The 16,471-nt window shown below is 41.7% G+C and overlaps 1 protein-coding gene across 7 annotated transcripts in view; it reads right to left on the reverse strand.

The window, feature by feature from the left end:
* Positions 1-13,179, reverse strand: part of SYNRG (synergin gamma) — a 51,847-nt gene extending 38,668 nt beyond the window's left edge. For 6 of the 7 annotated variants that reach the window (XM_019493446.2, XM_014608093.3, XM_014608091.3 and 3 more), the window contains exons 1-6: positions 13,075-13,179; positions 8,783-8,823; positions 7,464-7,582; positions 4,150-4,280; positions 3,657-3,762; positions 2,508-2,619 (exon numbers count right to left, since the gene is read on the reverse strand). In XM_019493446.2, the coding sequence (XP_019348991.2) occupies positions 2,508-2,619; positions 3,657-3,762; positions 4,150-4,280; positions 7,464-7,582; positions 8,783-8,823; positions 13,075-13,157 (592 nt within the window). In that variant the 5' untranslated portion in view covers positions 13,158-13,179. Of the gene's footprint in view, positions 1-2,507; positions 2,620-3,656; positions 3,763-4,149; positions 4,281-7,463; positions 7,583-8,782; positions 8,824-13,074 lie in introns of those variants that run through there. The other variant, XM_019493445.2, reaches the window with a different exon arrangement.
* Positions 13,180-16,471: the final 3,292 nt, after the last annotated feature.

Below are 16,471 nucleotides of genomic sequence, written 5' to 3' on the forward strand. Positions count from 1 at the left end.
CTGTGTACATATACATATGTATGTATGTGTGTGTGTGTGTGTGTGTGTGTGTGTGTACACACACACACACACACACACACACACACACACACACCCTTCACAGAGCGTGGCCTATGAAATAAATATTTATTTCATAGGCCATGCTCCGTGAAGGTCAGACACTAAGTAAAATACAACATGTCTTTTGTTGCCTGTATTTACATATATTTTAGCCTAAACAGTTATCCCCTCATGGTTCCATTTCGATGCTGCTTAATAGTACAGCTAACACAAACAATTCCAGCAAATCTAATTTGCAAGAAGCAGCAGGTCATGCATTGTTCCACACACAGCATACCTATACTAGATAGGGCACCTCCAATCCCCTAGCCCATCTTGTGTCCCCTAACATATAAGTTTCTAGTTCCATATTATTCAAGCTAACTAAAAGCTGGTCTTTAATTAAAAACCTAGGCACCCAATTTTTACCAGTCTCATCAAGCAGTCTTTTAAGGCAGCCTTCAATCATGTGTTTTGTAATAGTTTTCTGCTTAGCTAAAGGAAAACCTCCACAGGGGTCAAAATGGAGGTGCATTAAAAACACACTAAAGGCTGCTTTCGAACAAGTTGCCTCGGGAGAAAAAATTAAAAGGGGGGGAGGGGGGCAAATTACAGGATGCTGCAAGCATGCTTTTCAGAAATGATTCACCGTAATGGCACCACTTCATTTCACAACGCTGTCTGCACTGGTGGATGGTTCCTTAAAATGTCCTGACCATTAAGAAATGGCAGCAAAGCTTCATGGTCATTGGTTCAATGGGGGAATTTTTGTGGAAAGGTAATTTCACAGGAGTAAAATGGTCTGCTTTTGGGGGGGGGGGGGGGGGGGGGGGGGGGGGGGAGAGGAATGACATTATTCTCTTCCATCCATGGACTTGGTTTAAACCTTGTATTATGCACTGCTGAATATCAAAATGCTTACATCAGAATTTCAAATCCTGTATTTTTAATCCTTTGCATTAGGTTATTGAACTAGTCTAGACTGTCTGCAGTTTAAAAAAACCAAACCAAAACAAAACCCTGTTTCCTAAGTGTGGATTATTGTGACTACCTTATTTATCTCAAGGACTTCATGTTCAAGAACACCATTAATCCCTTTAACCAGAGTTTTAAATTTCAACAGAAAGCTATTGTCTATGATATATTTTGATTTTTTCATTTAGTATAATAGTAGTTTGTTTGTCATCTCTTTCCTACAATGATTTCCAGTTCTCCTAATTGACTTAACATGCCATGACCCAGATGCGTTGCAGCAACCTACAAGCTCAGTAAATATGAAATGCGCTAGTTGTTATTCTACTATACCTCCCATGAGAACTTGGAACTCTCTATACTCTCATCCTGTTGTTTGAAATGAGGTCCGACTAGAACAGATGTGACAGATCTCATAGGTGCAGATACAGAACAAACCGATGATCCTTTTTTCTACCCTTATCACTGGTTTATCTATTTGGGCTAATCAACTTCGTTCAGATTCATGCTATCACCTTTTGCTGCTGCTGTAGTAACATAGTGCTTTGCCAAAGAGAGCATAGTATTCCTTAACAAAAAAGGCCTCGTATGTCCTGTGTTGATGTTCTATACAAGTTACTGTAAATCCACGTGTCTAGAACAGCCACTTTTTTAAAAGTGCCAGTCTGCATTCTGCTCCTAGAACACTTGTGGAAAGTCACAAGATGTTAATGTTGAAAATGAATCTCCACTCATATGGACACTTTCCTGCTGGTTCAACAGTCAGTTGTTCTTCGACGAACTTGCAAGCAATTTCAAGATCTACAAAAAACAGCAGTCACAAAGACACAGCGAGGCTAAATTTCATCTGAGGACAAGCTAGCCAAATGAAGCTTAATTTCAAGGAGAATTAAGGACTCAGAAACCTTGCAACTATTTTTCCCCCTATTTGGGGAGAATCTTTTCTATCAAAGTGCTAACAGAGTCATTCCTCAGAAGAGGAACTAAAAAAAAAAAAAAAATCTTTTAAATTTTGCCACACCTTGAGAACTGCATCCGTGTACACTATTATAGAATCCTGAAATAATTTACAAATGTTTTGATAATGCTTAACACTTACATAGCACTTTCCAACATCAAAAGCATTCTACAAACACTAATTAGTTCTTTGGTAAAAAAAAAAAAGAAACTCAGCTATAACATTTAGAACAGCAACATACAAAAGGAAGGTAGCAGGTTTTACAGCTCAGTCTTGGCACTCATTTATGTGAGACTTTACATTAAAGATTTAATTTAAAAATACCAAAATTTTTATAATTTATAAAACCGGAGCTTTCGCTCATATGCTTTACAATGCATAATGCATCTGCCATGAAACCTCAGCTCACCAAAAAATCATAGATAAACATTGATTCAGCTCACACCATCAAAATACAAAAGACCTCCTTGAAATATGTTTCCTCAGACAGGAAGCACCATAACACTGTAGCATTATTTTTAGTTGGAAAAAAAAATACCTGGCTTTTTGGGATGTGATGCTGGAGTGGGGTGCATTTTAGCATCTCTGGAAAACCCATCTAAGTTTCCTTTAATGGCTTCCAAAGCATCATCTCGGCTCTTCTCACCTGCCTGAAACATGATGTGACAGATACTTTTTAAAAAGGAATCACACAGTATTCTTTCAACATTCACACCTCTTTATTCTGAAGAAATAGCAGGATTTGTTTAAAAAAAAAAAAATCTAGTTTAAGGTCCATGTTCTCCAGAAAGCATAACAAACTCCTTTACTTAAAACAGAATTTGTTCAACATTATGGCAGCATTATGGCAGCAAAGGTTCTTCTTCCACAGAAGTCTTCATGTGCTTTTACAGGAATGACAAGAGACAACAAGCCTAAACTCTGAAATCCCCTGCTTAACAAGAATCATTTTATTCACTAAAACTGAAAAACAACTTGAGAGCAGAGTCAACTAACAAATGCACTGAACAACTAATTATAGAAGGCTAACTTGTTCCCAAACAACATACACGGGGTTGATTACTTATTTTTTCCAGGGCACATCTTCACATTCATTAATGCACTGTACTGTATTACAAACAATTTAGATTAGTACCTGTAATAACAGGTACAAATTTAACGTGCTGTAATTGGCGCTACTACACATTAGCACAGATGAGCACTGTGTGTGTGTGACATTTAGTGTCGCTTAGACTAATCTACTGCACATTAGCAGGGTTTTTGCCAGCTCCACTAATACGCAGTAGAATTAATCCAATGGGCATCAAGTGTCTTGTGTAAATGCAACCCTAGAGTGGAGAATTCATTATGCGACGCCAAAATTCTTGTTTTGTTTACACAGCATCAATAGTGTGCAGAGTTAAGTGCATCAGATATTTTCTAGGCAGACAAGTTTCTTTTAGTTGGTCTAATAAAAGATATCAGATTTACCCAAACAGTTGGAAAAATTCTTCTTTGCAAGCTTTCGGGTACAAACACCCTTCTTCAAATATTTTCTAGGAGTTTGATACAAAGGCTATTGAATTTAGTAACTCACATTGATTTCAACAGGTTTCTGATTAGGTTAGGAAGTGTATACATAGGAAGAATTTACTTCTGCCCTAATACATGAAAGCCATCATTTTTAAAAACATTACTCAGGGTGTACCTTCGGTTTTACACTGCTTAGGAGTCTCAACTTTTGTTTCTGCTCTTCAAATTGGCGCCGTTTTCTTTCTTCTTCCAAGAATTTTTGCTGGTGCTCAAATCTTTTCCTAAAGCAAAATACCAAACATGCTAAATAAGCACAGTGATGACAATTTTTATGCTCACCTTGTGAGAGATCTTCTGGGTTTCACAGGTCTTCCCTTTTTAATTTAAATGCTCTGGAGCACACTTCTCTCCCGTCTCATGAAATGGGTAAAAATAAAATCACCAACCAAAACCAAACAACAACAAAACAACAAAAAAACCCAACTATGATCCACTGTATACAAGGTATACATATCAGACACAATTAAATGGTCTCCAATAACTTTGGAGTTCTTTTAAAGAATCCTAATGGGTTTTGAAGAAAAATTCTCCAAGAGGATGGTAGATTATGAAACTGAACTAGTTGGCAAATGCCTCCCCAATGCCAGAAGTAGGAAAGCCTCACTTACTGTTGTTCTTCTGCAAATTGTTTCTGCATGTCAGGCGTGTATTGTGGAGCAGCTGGACGCATTCCTAAGAAAGGAGCCTGTCCCATGTAAGGCATTCCAGTTGCTGACATGGGTCCTAGGGGCATGCCACCCTATAACAATAACATAAATCTAATATGAAGCTCTGATTTTATGTACAGAGGCATAAGTATCTGGCATCTGCACTGTACCAGGGTTGGAGCTAACTGGAAGCCGTGAAATTAGAGCATCACCTCTGTATTTGGGCACTGGATCACCACGGACAGCCTAGATGCTGCAGGAAAAAGAGATGGTTATTGGGTAGGTGGCACTTTTTGTCAGTATGGAGCCAATGGCCCTACTTCAGATTTGAGAGCATGCTGGTCTTTTGGAGAAATGAAAAGTCACGATCCAGATTAAGTGATTTACAAATCCATGAAAACTCTCTCAAGAGTGAAGTGCCCTGTCCCACAGTCTCCCCTCTTCCCCCATTATTAACTGTTTTATTCTTTCCTTCCCATCATAAATGATAGTGTGCGTCTCTGCTGTCTTAAAATACACAATGCCAGCAGTGCCTGCACGTTGCACTGGGGGTATAAAATAATTCCTAGACACACAGTATGAATAAAGTTTGTCAGTTACTTTGGGAATTCATCTGGGTGGAAAGAACATATAAATACAGGCACATGTGATTGCATAATATTACAGATCATAGAATCAGAGAGAAGTAGGGCTGAAAAGGACCTCAACCACAGATCAGCTAGTGTTACCCCCTGCCTGAGGCAGGATCATCCTTATCCAAACCCATGGAGAAAAAAAATTCCCTAATGTTTTCACTGCCTTGGCAAATTTATATACATCTGGCAGTGTGAGGAAATGTTTTCCTTCTTTAAACATTATGCCAGTATTTTAAACTTATTCCAGTAACCAGATCCAGAACTATTATATTTTCAATTGAAACAAACATTCATTGGTTATTGAAGATTAACATGAAAATACTGGTTACACACACAGATGGTTGTCTAACACATTTTCAATTAGATCACGCCAACAACACTTGCTTACAGTTTACTATACTCAGCAAAACTGTTTTCTAAACATAATGTTTATTTAGGTAACTGAAGCGTTTTAGATGTCTACGTTTTAAGCCATCCCACAAACCTAATATTTTATTAGAGATTTAATCTCAACAACATTTTAAAACATTCTGGGGTGATGTGGTCCTTCTTAGCCCTAGTGCTCAAGCTTAGAAAGTGTTGCCAGTATAATTAAGAGCAAGGGAAGAAAAGCATACCACTAACCAACATAAATACATTGGCAAAACTCTTACTGTAGATGCAAATATACTAGCAAAAACAACAACAAAAAACCCACCCCTTTTTGCCAGTATAGCTTCTTCCACATGGAGTAGTAGTACAAGATGTTAGCCATAAAAAGAGTTCTTCTGCTGTTATACTCTGCATGCATGCTTGGAGGTTTGCTGGTCTGAGCATACTGGTACAGTTATAACCAGCAAACCCTTCCTAGCATAAGCAAGGCCTTTAATGAAGCTCTGGCTATTACCATTAGTGTCACATTCAAGACAAAATAAAGCTAGAGCAGTAAATTGCTTTTATCCTCTTAATCTATTTTTAACCAGCTGTTACAAAAAACATCTTTCCACTGAAGTTCTGTAAACCTCACTATCCATTACATTACATTAATCCACTGCAAACAAAATAAAAAAAATATCGTTAAAAGGACTGGCAAAAAAAACATAATTAAATTCAGTTAGATAAATTCAGTTGTGTACTTTTGATTAAGTGTTGATATTGTTAGTACGGCTAAGCCATTGAAGATTTATATATAACGAATGCTAAAGGCCGGCACTATTTTCTCCAAAAATAAGCAAAATCAGAGTTTTAAATTCCTCACATTATGGCTTACATCATGCTGTAATCTTACTTCTCAGCAACTGACTATATAAAATGTATTTATTCTTCACATGTAATGGGAAAAAAACCCTGAGAGGATTATGAGCCGTTATGTAGAAGTTATTACACTATGCAAAAAGAGAGAGAAATTAAAGACAAAGCCACAGGGAGAACAACAATTTAAAGAATTGATAAGACAGAGGAAATTAAGCTTAAATAAATTACCAAAATAATTGCTGCTTTTTGAGCAAGGAAAACTTTCATGAATTTATAAATCACTATATCTCTTTACTGTATTCCACAGATAGCCACCATACATAATGGAGAGAGAAAAAAAAAAAAAAAAAAATCAGAACTCATTGCATTTCCCATGACTGCCAATATAATAAACACAACCAATGAAGCTTTCCATAAAGAACTCACTTAAAATACTGCATAATATAGAGCTTTGACAGAAGGTGACTAGATAAGAATAAACACACTGAAAGGGAAGAAGGAAGAATGAAACAAAAGAAAGGTTAAAATGCAAAAAGGAGCATGCTGTGCGAGTTCTAGGTCATAACAACTAGTTAAGGACGCAGCACTACTACTAATGGTTAAACCTTGCTATAGGCACCATCAGAAATACCTAACAAGAGGGCTGATTTTACAACACTTTGCTGACAGATTTGTTTCCATGACTGCTCAGTGCCTTATTTCTTCCTGAAGGAAGGGTCTCTGTGTTTAGAACAATAATAAGTACAAGTAGCAAGAGTCCAGGTTGTAATAATGTGGAGTACCCGATAATATCAGAATTATTCTAAATGTTACTAATACTGTTCTTCCCCCCTGCACTCTTTTTCCTCTCTACAGTAGTAAGTAATGCATGCCAAACTCCCACCATCTCCCTCAATCCCCATTATATTACATATAGATAATAGCAGTCTTTTCTGCCCAAGTGCAGGGGGGCTGGACCCGATGATGATGTGTGGTTCCTTCCAGCCCCTAACATCTATAAATCTATGAATTATCCAGATCACAGTGAAACTTGCACAGTTCCATAAACATTAGGAAAATTATAAAATATTTTCACAGAGATTGTGCTGCCAATGCAACTTATAAAGTCAGCAGGCTAGGAGTTATATTCCACTGTTTATTCTCAGGTCACATCCTAGAATCACAAAGTTGGAAGGACCTCAAGGGTGTAATCCTGCTGGTGTAATCCCCTGCACAAATGTAGTATCCTGAATTTAACTGCAGCTATAACAAGGTCCAAGACATTTTCTCGGCGAACATAGGTGGCTGCCAACACACACACACACACACACACACACACACACACACACACACACACACACACACACACACACAGTCAGGAATCCACTTCATGTCCCATCTACAGAAGCAAAATGTTACCTCACATACCTGCATGGTCATAGGTCCAGGAGACATCTGAGAGCCATAATTCATTCCCATCATGCCTGGCATATTGGACTGCATGACAGACACCATTGGAAAACCTTGCTGTTGCATGGGAATCAAACCTAGACAAACACATTAATACTAATTAAAGTTCCTGATCTGTTTGAAAGCCTTTCCTCAAAGAGCACAAGCAGTAACAGACACACAGCATATGGGGATGTTCGCATTTTAAGGAAAGAAATATTATAGAGAATCCTCAGAAATTAGGCAAAGGAACCCTTCACTCATACTAATCATTCTTTAAAAGAACCCTGAGGATTTCTTCCCTGATTTTTTGGACTATAATTTCCAAAAATAATTGCTCTAAATAGTCAGAGTGACTTGTGCTCATCTGTCTCCAGAACCCTCCTGAAGAGGTTATTCAGATAATAGTCTTTAAAAGGCAAAGATTTTACATTCTCAGTTGGCTGGACAATTTGCATGTATGCACGGGTAGTTAATCCAGAAAACTAGTTTATCTTGTCAAAATATCTTTGAATCACGGGTTGATTTAGACAAGCCAGACAGCTGCTTATTAAGTCATTGAATAAAACAAAAGGAATTAACGGGGAGATGTTATAAAATGAGATTACATTATCTTGGCAGACATGGGCCAATTCTAGACACATTCACTAGCAGCACTCTTGCAAAACAATTAACTGTACATAATTTTCTTTTACAAGAACAACTGCTTCTGGAAACACCAGTAAAACTTCAGCTTGCCATTCTGAAGTTAATCAGTGTTTAGCAAATGGAATTTTCTTATAAAAGTTTCTCTAGCCCTCCTTCACTTGTAATTATTTAAATACAGTAGTATGGAATAAAAAATGAGACAAAAGCAGATTAAGGTCAAGTCTTAGGTGTCTTATTAATATTTTGTATTTATGTTATGCTTTTTATCCAAGGATCTCACACCCTTGCAACACCTACAATACAGGTATACCAACTGATATATTTAAATCCAGAACAAGGAGAAAGCAGACTCAGTGACAGATTCAGGACTCCACAGCCTTGCTCCAACCTACTGGAACATCCCCCGCCCCCATAAAATCCAATAAGTTAAATGGGAAAACTGCAAACAAAGATATATGATTCAGCTTAGCAGTACTATTGAACAGGGATAAAGGTAGAAAAATGTAACCAGCAGGCAGGCTTATTCTTCACAATATTATGGTTCAAAAGCAAACACTAAATTACTGTACATGTGATAAAAGATGTTTAACATTAACTTTCATGCACAGAAAAGGGCACAGAGGTGTCCACCATCTGAAGTTGATTCATACCTTGAGGAGGGCCAATGCTGCCTGCTACAGGGAACATGAAGCTGGAAAAGAAACCAAAAGAACACGCATGAGTCAACAACTTCATAATTCAATACTGTATTTGAGCAATTATCCAAATATAAGGAATACAAAAGCTGTGCCACGTCATCAGTTCCTGCTGTGGTACATAACACAAACTGTGCCATTCACCTGGCTGATAAAGTCCATACAAATTGCAGCAAATTAAAATCAACCAGGGTGGCCTCCTCCTATACAACGACATGGACAATTGCTACTGATGGGCGTCAGAAAGGATTCTCCTGACTTAATCCTGAAGATAGCTCCACAGGAGGACCAAAATGGTTTTGAGGCATCTACATGACCAATGGGAATGTTTTCAGCATCATTTTGTGTTGGGTCAACCGTGGGCGAATTTCTTGGTACAGGCAAGGCCTTTAAGAACTGTAAAAGTAATAAAACATCCCCTGCTGGATAAATCTGATTCAGCAGAATCATTAACTACTTTATAACACTTTTTCTGCAGAGAAAGAAACTACCCAAGAAATACTATACACTTGCCTTATGTTTTTCCTCTTAAATACGAAGTAGTAAAAGACAGGAGGAAATAGACAATGCACTAGTTTGTGTTTAATTTTCCATTGTATCCAGTTAAAAGAAAAAAAATAAATGGGGGATGGGGACAAAAATCACCAAAAGCAGCAAGATAAAAACATATTCAAAATTCAACTGAAATGATAATACCAACATCCCCACTTTGAAGCAGAAAATTAGCTTTGCCCAACAGAAAAAAAGAAAACCTAGTTTAGGGATACTGCTTGTAAGCAATTCCCAGACAGATGTCAGCAATAATTTACCAACCAAGAATTTCTTTCAGTGCTCCATCAACCTCTTGCATCAAAACACTATGCAAAGACAAAGAAGTGTGTAGACATTCAACATCTCTCAACTCGAGACAGGGTGAGCAAGAGGTCACCTGACAAACTAAAAAAACAAAGCAAAGAGAAAAATGGCATGAGAATGAACTCCTTCTCATGCAAAGAAACCTGCACTGATCAGAAAACCATTCTCCTATGAGAACCTAAGGAAGCTGGATTCATGGCTGTACCCAGTCCTCTTACTATGCAGCCTGTGTGTATAAGTGAAGAATTCAATCCCAGATAAACACTGCATGTTTTCCTCCAGACAACCTCCTTTCTGATTTGAACCCAGGATCCACTTAGCCCCTCCAATCTTTGTTCTGCCTAACCATCAAGTTACAATTTGCCTTCACCTTTCACAAATCTGAAATGCATACCTGCATCCTACCCAAAACAGACATTACCAGTTTACTTCAGTACCAGTCTGCAGGTTTTCTGTTACCCGACACATCTCCCACAGTCCTGCTGAGGGTCTGTTTCAAAGATACAATCTACCTAACGTAGAAATATGCATTGGGACTGGACTGTTCAAAGGGAATCCAGCCCCGATCTCCTGTGCCCAAAAGCTTATCGGTTTATTTGAGTAGGCCAGTGCACATGAAACAACTTTGGTAGCTTCAGTCCAGGCCTCAACAGATGGATACTGACAACACATACAGCCCTGCTTTAAACAGGCAATCTCGTCTAAAGATTAAGCAGAAGGGCCAAATGATTTAATTCCTCTTTTGCTGCAAGAGAGGGTTCCTTCTGCACTATGTTTGAGGCGTATTGACAGGACAGAGTGAATTAACTGGATTCCACCTACAGATCAGGGGTGTCAAACTCATCCCGTGGGAGGGCACACGTGCCAGCTCTACCCCTATGCACCACATCCAACCTGCACTGGCCCAGTGAAGCATGCAACACACAGGGCTATTCTAGGACTCACATTACACACCGCATATAGGGCCAGTCTGGAGTGTGCGCTACATGTGGCGCCAATGCCAGACCAGCCATGTGCACTCAATCCAGCAAGTTTTGCCAGTCTGTGGGTCCAATCTGGACTAGATTTAGTATGAGGGTCCAGTCCAGCATGGGCACTGCATGCAGGGGGTGCCCCAGACTGACCCTGTGCCAGCTCCAACCACATGCACTGTACTGGGCCTGGGCCAGCACGTGCTGTGTGCATGGTGCCGAGACAAGACCCAGACAGCACTGCAAGCCAAATGACTGGGCTCCGCAGGCTGGAACCAGTGCACAGGCCGTATCTTTTACACCCCTGCTATAGGTAGAGGATTTCTGTCCCAAAGGTTGCCAAAACAGCACTTCTTCCCAGAATATATAAAACGTATGCGACTAAAAGTAGTTCCATTATGTGCATTTCTGTAAGAACAATCAGACTGGCAACTAGCACCTTGCTCCAAACAAATTATTCACTTGAAACCTGCAGCATTTACAAGCCTCATCCTTACAAGCGAACATATGTTACTTTATGAATAATGAGAGAAAATTTTATTTGAGGGGAAAAAAGCATTTTCAGCTCTCTTTTTATTTGGACAGGGAGTGCTTCTATCAAAGTGTCCTCAGTTATTTTAAATGACTTCCTGTTTCTTCTTGGCAGAAATTCTGGTGACAGAAATAAGGATCTCTTCTAGTTTCACTGAAATGTAATGTAATCTGAACAAGCGCAGAGAGGTACCATTGCATGCTGGAAGCAAATAAAGAACAATTGATTAAATATTCATTCCTTTCTAGAGAAGTGGTGATTTATTTATAAGCATCCTAAAAAACTGAAGCTAATTAGAAGCCAACTGTAAGAGCTGGTTAAGTGTGACAAAGTTGGTTTCTCTAATAAAATATTCTCTCTGTGTGTTTAGGCTGCACTGTGCACCTTGTAGAGTCAAAGATTTAGCATGCGTTTGTCTACTTCTAGGCTGTACAAGAAACCGAAAACTACATCAGGAATTCTGGGACAGAAAAAAATAAGCGTCTTTTCAATGACGTACAAACACAGAGGAGAAAAAAAATGGGTATACACATCCAATTAAAAGCAGATTCAGAGTTATTCCCTTTTATCAAAAGAACTCAATTTTCTTCCTCAACAGTGGGCACAATTTTTTTTAACAGCAATAATTAACTGTTGGTCTAATAAAAGATATCAAATTCACCCAAGGAACCTTGTCTGCCTATATCCTTAGACCAACACAGCTACAACCTAAACCCCTGCAATTAACTGTACTAGAATTCATTTATAAAAACAAATGACAATTTACTGATGCGAACGGAGCCGATTCCTAAATAAGATGTTATACCCGATAACACAACTTTTTCAGCTGACAAGAGAATTACGTGCTGAACAAACCAGGTACTTTGTAACACGGGAAAACCAGGTAAAATATGGAGCTGCCTAATTTCCAGGAGTTGCGTGCTGTAATTAGTAGTCTGCAACGCCCGCTGTGCGGGCTTAAGACTAAAGGGGAGTTAAAAGTAGCGGAAAATCAACGTCTAAAAGCAGCACGTGCGATCGACGCAATATAACGGCCCGCAGCTCCGCTTTATATACGATCATCGCAGAAGAGCGTTGTATTTCCCCTTGTTCTACAAAAGAAAACGTCATTTATTTGTAGATATTTCTACACCGACATCCATCCGCCTCGTCCATATCGCCGGCCGCTCGTGCTGCCGAGGACGCGACGCCGATATTCAACGTGCTTATTCTCTCCCGAGCAGCGGGACGCCGGGCATGCTAGCAATCGCACGCGCAAAGAAGAGCCGCCGCCGCCGCCGCCATGCACGCCGGGCGGGTGAAAACCAACGCTATCCTACGCGAGTTTCTCAGCAAATCGCCGACTTTGACCGTAGGAGCGCGACTGCCAGACCGCACCGCTCAGCGGCAAATCCCCGCCACGGAGCGTCCTCGCCGCCGCGACATGGCGCCGACAGACAGACAGACAGACAGACAGACAGACGGACAGACATACATTAATTATCCTGAAGTCCCCCCGCGCCCAAATGACCGCCTCCACGTCCTCGACCGCGCCGGGGCACGCGGCTCGACCGGAGCCGGAGGCCGCGAGACCCCGAGGATTCCCCGCCGTCGGGATGTTAAAATGGGATGAGACGCGGGGACCCAGTGGGATGAGGGGACACCTGCCGCGGTCTCTCGGCCTTGCCGGGAGCGCGCACTGGGCTTTCCAGGGACGCACCCAGGCCTTCCTGGGGATTCACGCCGGCACCCAGGCCTGTCAAGGGAGCGCTCCGGCAACTCGCAGCCGGGGCCTGAGGGGAAGCATCCGCTGCCCCGCCGCGAGCCCCGGCTCTCCCCGCCGCCCAGGCGAGGGGAGCCGAGGGCTGCCCGCCTCCCTCTTCCCCTCAGCGGACGCGGTGTGCGCCTACCTGGCGGCGGCCGCGTTCCCGGCCCCAGCCCCGGCCCCGCCGGCGGCAGCGCCCCCCGAGCCGGGCCCGGGCCGCAGCGCCATCTTGCCCGCTCGCGCCGCCCCGCAGCGCCTGTCAGCGCCGCGCCGCCGCCTCATCCGGCGCCGCCTCCCGCGGGGCGGGGCCTCCGCCCGGCCACCGCCCCGCCCCGCCCACGCGCATGCGCACGGGCCCCGCCCCACAGCGCCCCCACCTGGCCACCGCCACTCGGTGCCAGAGCGCCCCTCCCAACTTCCCCCACGCTTTCCTGAAGGAGAAGGGATGGGACCCACAGACCAGACACCTGGGAAGGGGCCGGACAAGAGGCCTGCAGGAAACCCAACAGGCCTTCCAAAGGTCCGAGAAGTCTTCAAAAGGGCCAACCGAGAGGCCTTCTAAAGGTCCAAGAGGCCTTCAGAACGGCCAACCAAGAAGTCTTCAAAAGGCCCAATCAAGAGGCCTTCAAAAGGTCCGAGAAGTCTTCAAAACGGCCAACCGAGAGGCCTTCAAAAGGTCCGAGAAGTCTTCAAAACGGCCAACCGAGAGGTCTTCAAAAGGTCCGAGAAGTCTTCAAAACGGCCAACCGAGAGGTCTTCAAAAGGTCCGAGAAGTCCTCAAAACGGCCAACCGAGAGGCCTTCAAAAGGTCCGAGAGGCCTTCAAAAAGCCCAACCAAGAAGTCTTCAAAAGGCCCAACAGAGAGGCCGTCAAAAAGTCCGGCAAAGTCACCTCAAAGAAGCCCTTCCAAATCAATATTTTACAATATAAATATGTTAATGTAGCTGTATTGCTCATCTGTAATCAATTGAGTTACAAAACGCTGGGTTATTTTTGGTGAAAATTGGGTATCGGGAACCGATCCCCCATTTATAACGTTGTTTCCTATGGGGAAATCGGTTCCGAGTTACGACGTTTCGACTCAAGACGTGGTCGTCAGGACCCAAGAAGTCTTCCAAAGGTCTAGCTGAGAGGCCCGCAAAAAACCCAACCGAGAGGGCTTTTTGTAGCCCCCCCCGGGAGGGTCTCGTGGCACCCCAGTTGAGGATCGCCAGGTGAAAGCGTCCCCGTTTGGTCTTTCACAAGACCCACAGACAGCATTGCAGCATCCATCACTGTGTGGAAACCAGGAGCACTCCCACCAGCCAAGCCTCTACCACCATGGCTGTGTACCACCATGACTCCACATAAACCACAGGGGAGGGCTGGCTAGGAAGAGAGGTGCCTGATTTAACCACGGCCTAAGAAAGTGTCTGATTTACCTCCCAAATATGACATATACACATGTACAAGCATGAAAACCATATTCTGTCGGCATTGAATGGAAACCCAAGCTGCAGCCTACTGGGATTCATAGTACATCAGCAATGCTACTCCTATGAAAAAAGAGATGTTTCCGGAGCAGCTCTGACTAGTTCAGACTTCAGATCTTGCACAGGGCACTGCCAACCTGGCTGCTCACGGTTGATTCCCCCACGGCTGCCCTGACGTGGATAATACCCCTGAAGTGGAGAGGGACCACGTGGCAGAAGGAAGACACCCCCTAGCCCCAAAACTGTAGATCACTGTGATCTACTCATAATACCTAGAAATATATTTTTCATTTAGAACAGGGGAGAGGTGTGTAGTGTCTTATATGAAACAGTTGTGTGTGTATGTATAAAGTTAGGTCAAAGCATTGGAGGCCTATGTCCACGTTTCTATAATCTGAACTAAGACACCTACTCCAAACCCTTGGCACTCATCCATAATTGAGTTTTTCCCTTGTTCATACGCTGTATGGAAGCCACCATGCCAACTTGGTCAGAAGCATGCATATACCGAACAGAAACCCGAGCATAACTTTTTACAGCTCGTGATGAATCTAAGAATGGCCATATAAAATGAACTATATTTTAAAATATATTTGTATATTACAGATGATCAAACATACACAATTTACGGGGAGGATAGGTAGTCTATGACCCATTAATGTGGGCACAGACTCAAATATTCATAGACTAAAGTTACAGCCATTATAACGTTAGGTGTGCTAGAGTGGTTCAGGATTAGGGCTGTAAAGCGCAACTGTTAAGTGTTGCTCTAAACAGCTGATGTTGGGATGGTAGGAGCTGGTGCAGGTCAGGTTTCAGATATACATTTGCAAAGCCTAGAGGCGTAGGCACAAGATGGGACTAACCATATATTCTAGAGGTTAATAACACGACGCCCTGGTAAAGTTATACACTGGACATTTGCCCACACTAACCTTTGTGAGCATGGCCCTCTTGGAATTGAGTATAACAATTAGTCAAAGCCTTTTAGAAGAAAGGGCAAAGGTTGACTATCAAATCATGCTTCTCACTCTGTTTCATACATTCAAGCTGTCCGACGCATACAGATAACAGTATCTGACGTGATGTCAGTTTACAGATTGCTGGTCCTACCCCTTGATTTAAAATGGAGACCAGCAGATGTAGGGGTTTACAAATAGCAAATTGTATTTAAAAAATGTTAAATATGGAACAAGCAATCTTCATTAGAATAGGAGAGTGGGAAATTCAAAAGGATGCAGAAGAGCTGGGTTCTGTTTCACTGAATTATAACCATGTTACAGTCCCAACTACTTCAGTTTATCCTATAAAAAGTCCATGCCTGCCTATTCTCTATAGCTGTTAAAACTAGCATATGTAAAGTGCTTTGAAATCCTATGCCACAGGTGGCAGAGACATACAAGAGTAAGAACCAAAAGCCTTTTTCAAGCTTTCTGTGATTCATCACAGCATTCAGTAAACAGTCTGGTGTACTACTTTTGGAATAAATATGCTAAAGAGGACGTCTCTTACCATAAAATCTTGGCTACTTAACTACATTTTTTAACACATATTCTCACACTTGAAAAATATTAACTTGCATTTAGGCAAAAATCCTCTAAAAAAATAAATAAATAAAGGATATAGATATCTCACTTTTCCTCAGGTTCTCAGGTCCTCTAAGAACAATGAGTGAAGAAAAAAAACCTATGTTGAGAAAGTAGATTGTCATTTGGTTTGTTATAGTGCAAGCCAACAAAATTTCCCAAGGGTCTCGGGAAAGCACCAAATTGAAGCAATCTGTCTAAAATACCTGCGTGCTTTCTAGGGCAAACCTACGGCCCTAGTTTAGTACAGCATCAGCGCTGCAAGATGGAAAAAATGGAAATTTGTTGCAACAGTTACTTATTACTGTACTCTGCCTATTGAACAGTTCCTAAGAGACTCTGAAAAAGGCATTCAAATAAAACTTTCCATTCACACTATCAGACATTTATTCTAAGCTCCAAAAACAATCATTTTGCTCCATCAGAGACTTGAACACGTTGCTAGTTTCATAGTTTTTTTCTTCGTGGCTCCTTCATGTTAATC

The sequence above is a fragment of the Alligator mississippiensis genome, chromosome 14 (genome assembly GCF_030867095.1).
Source record: "Alligator mississippiensis isolate rAllMis1 chromosome 14, rAllMis1, whole genome shotgun sequence".
NCBI classification, from domain to species: domain Eukaryota; kingdom Metazoa; phylum Chordata; order Crocodylia; family Alligatoridae; genus Alligator; species Alligator mississippiensis.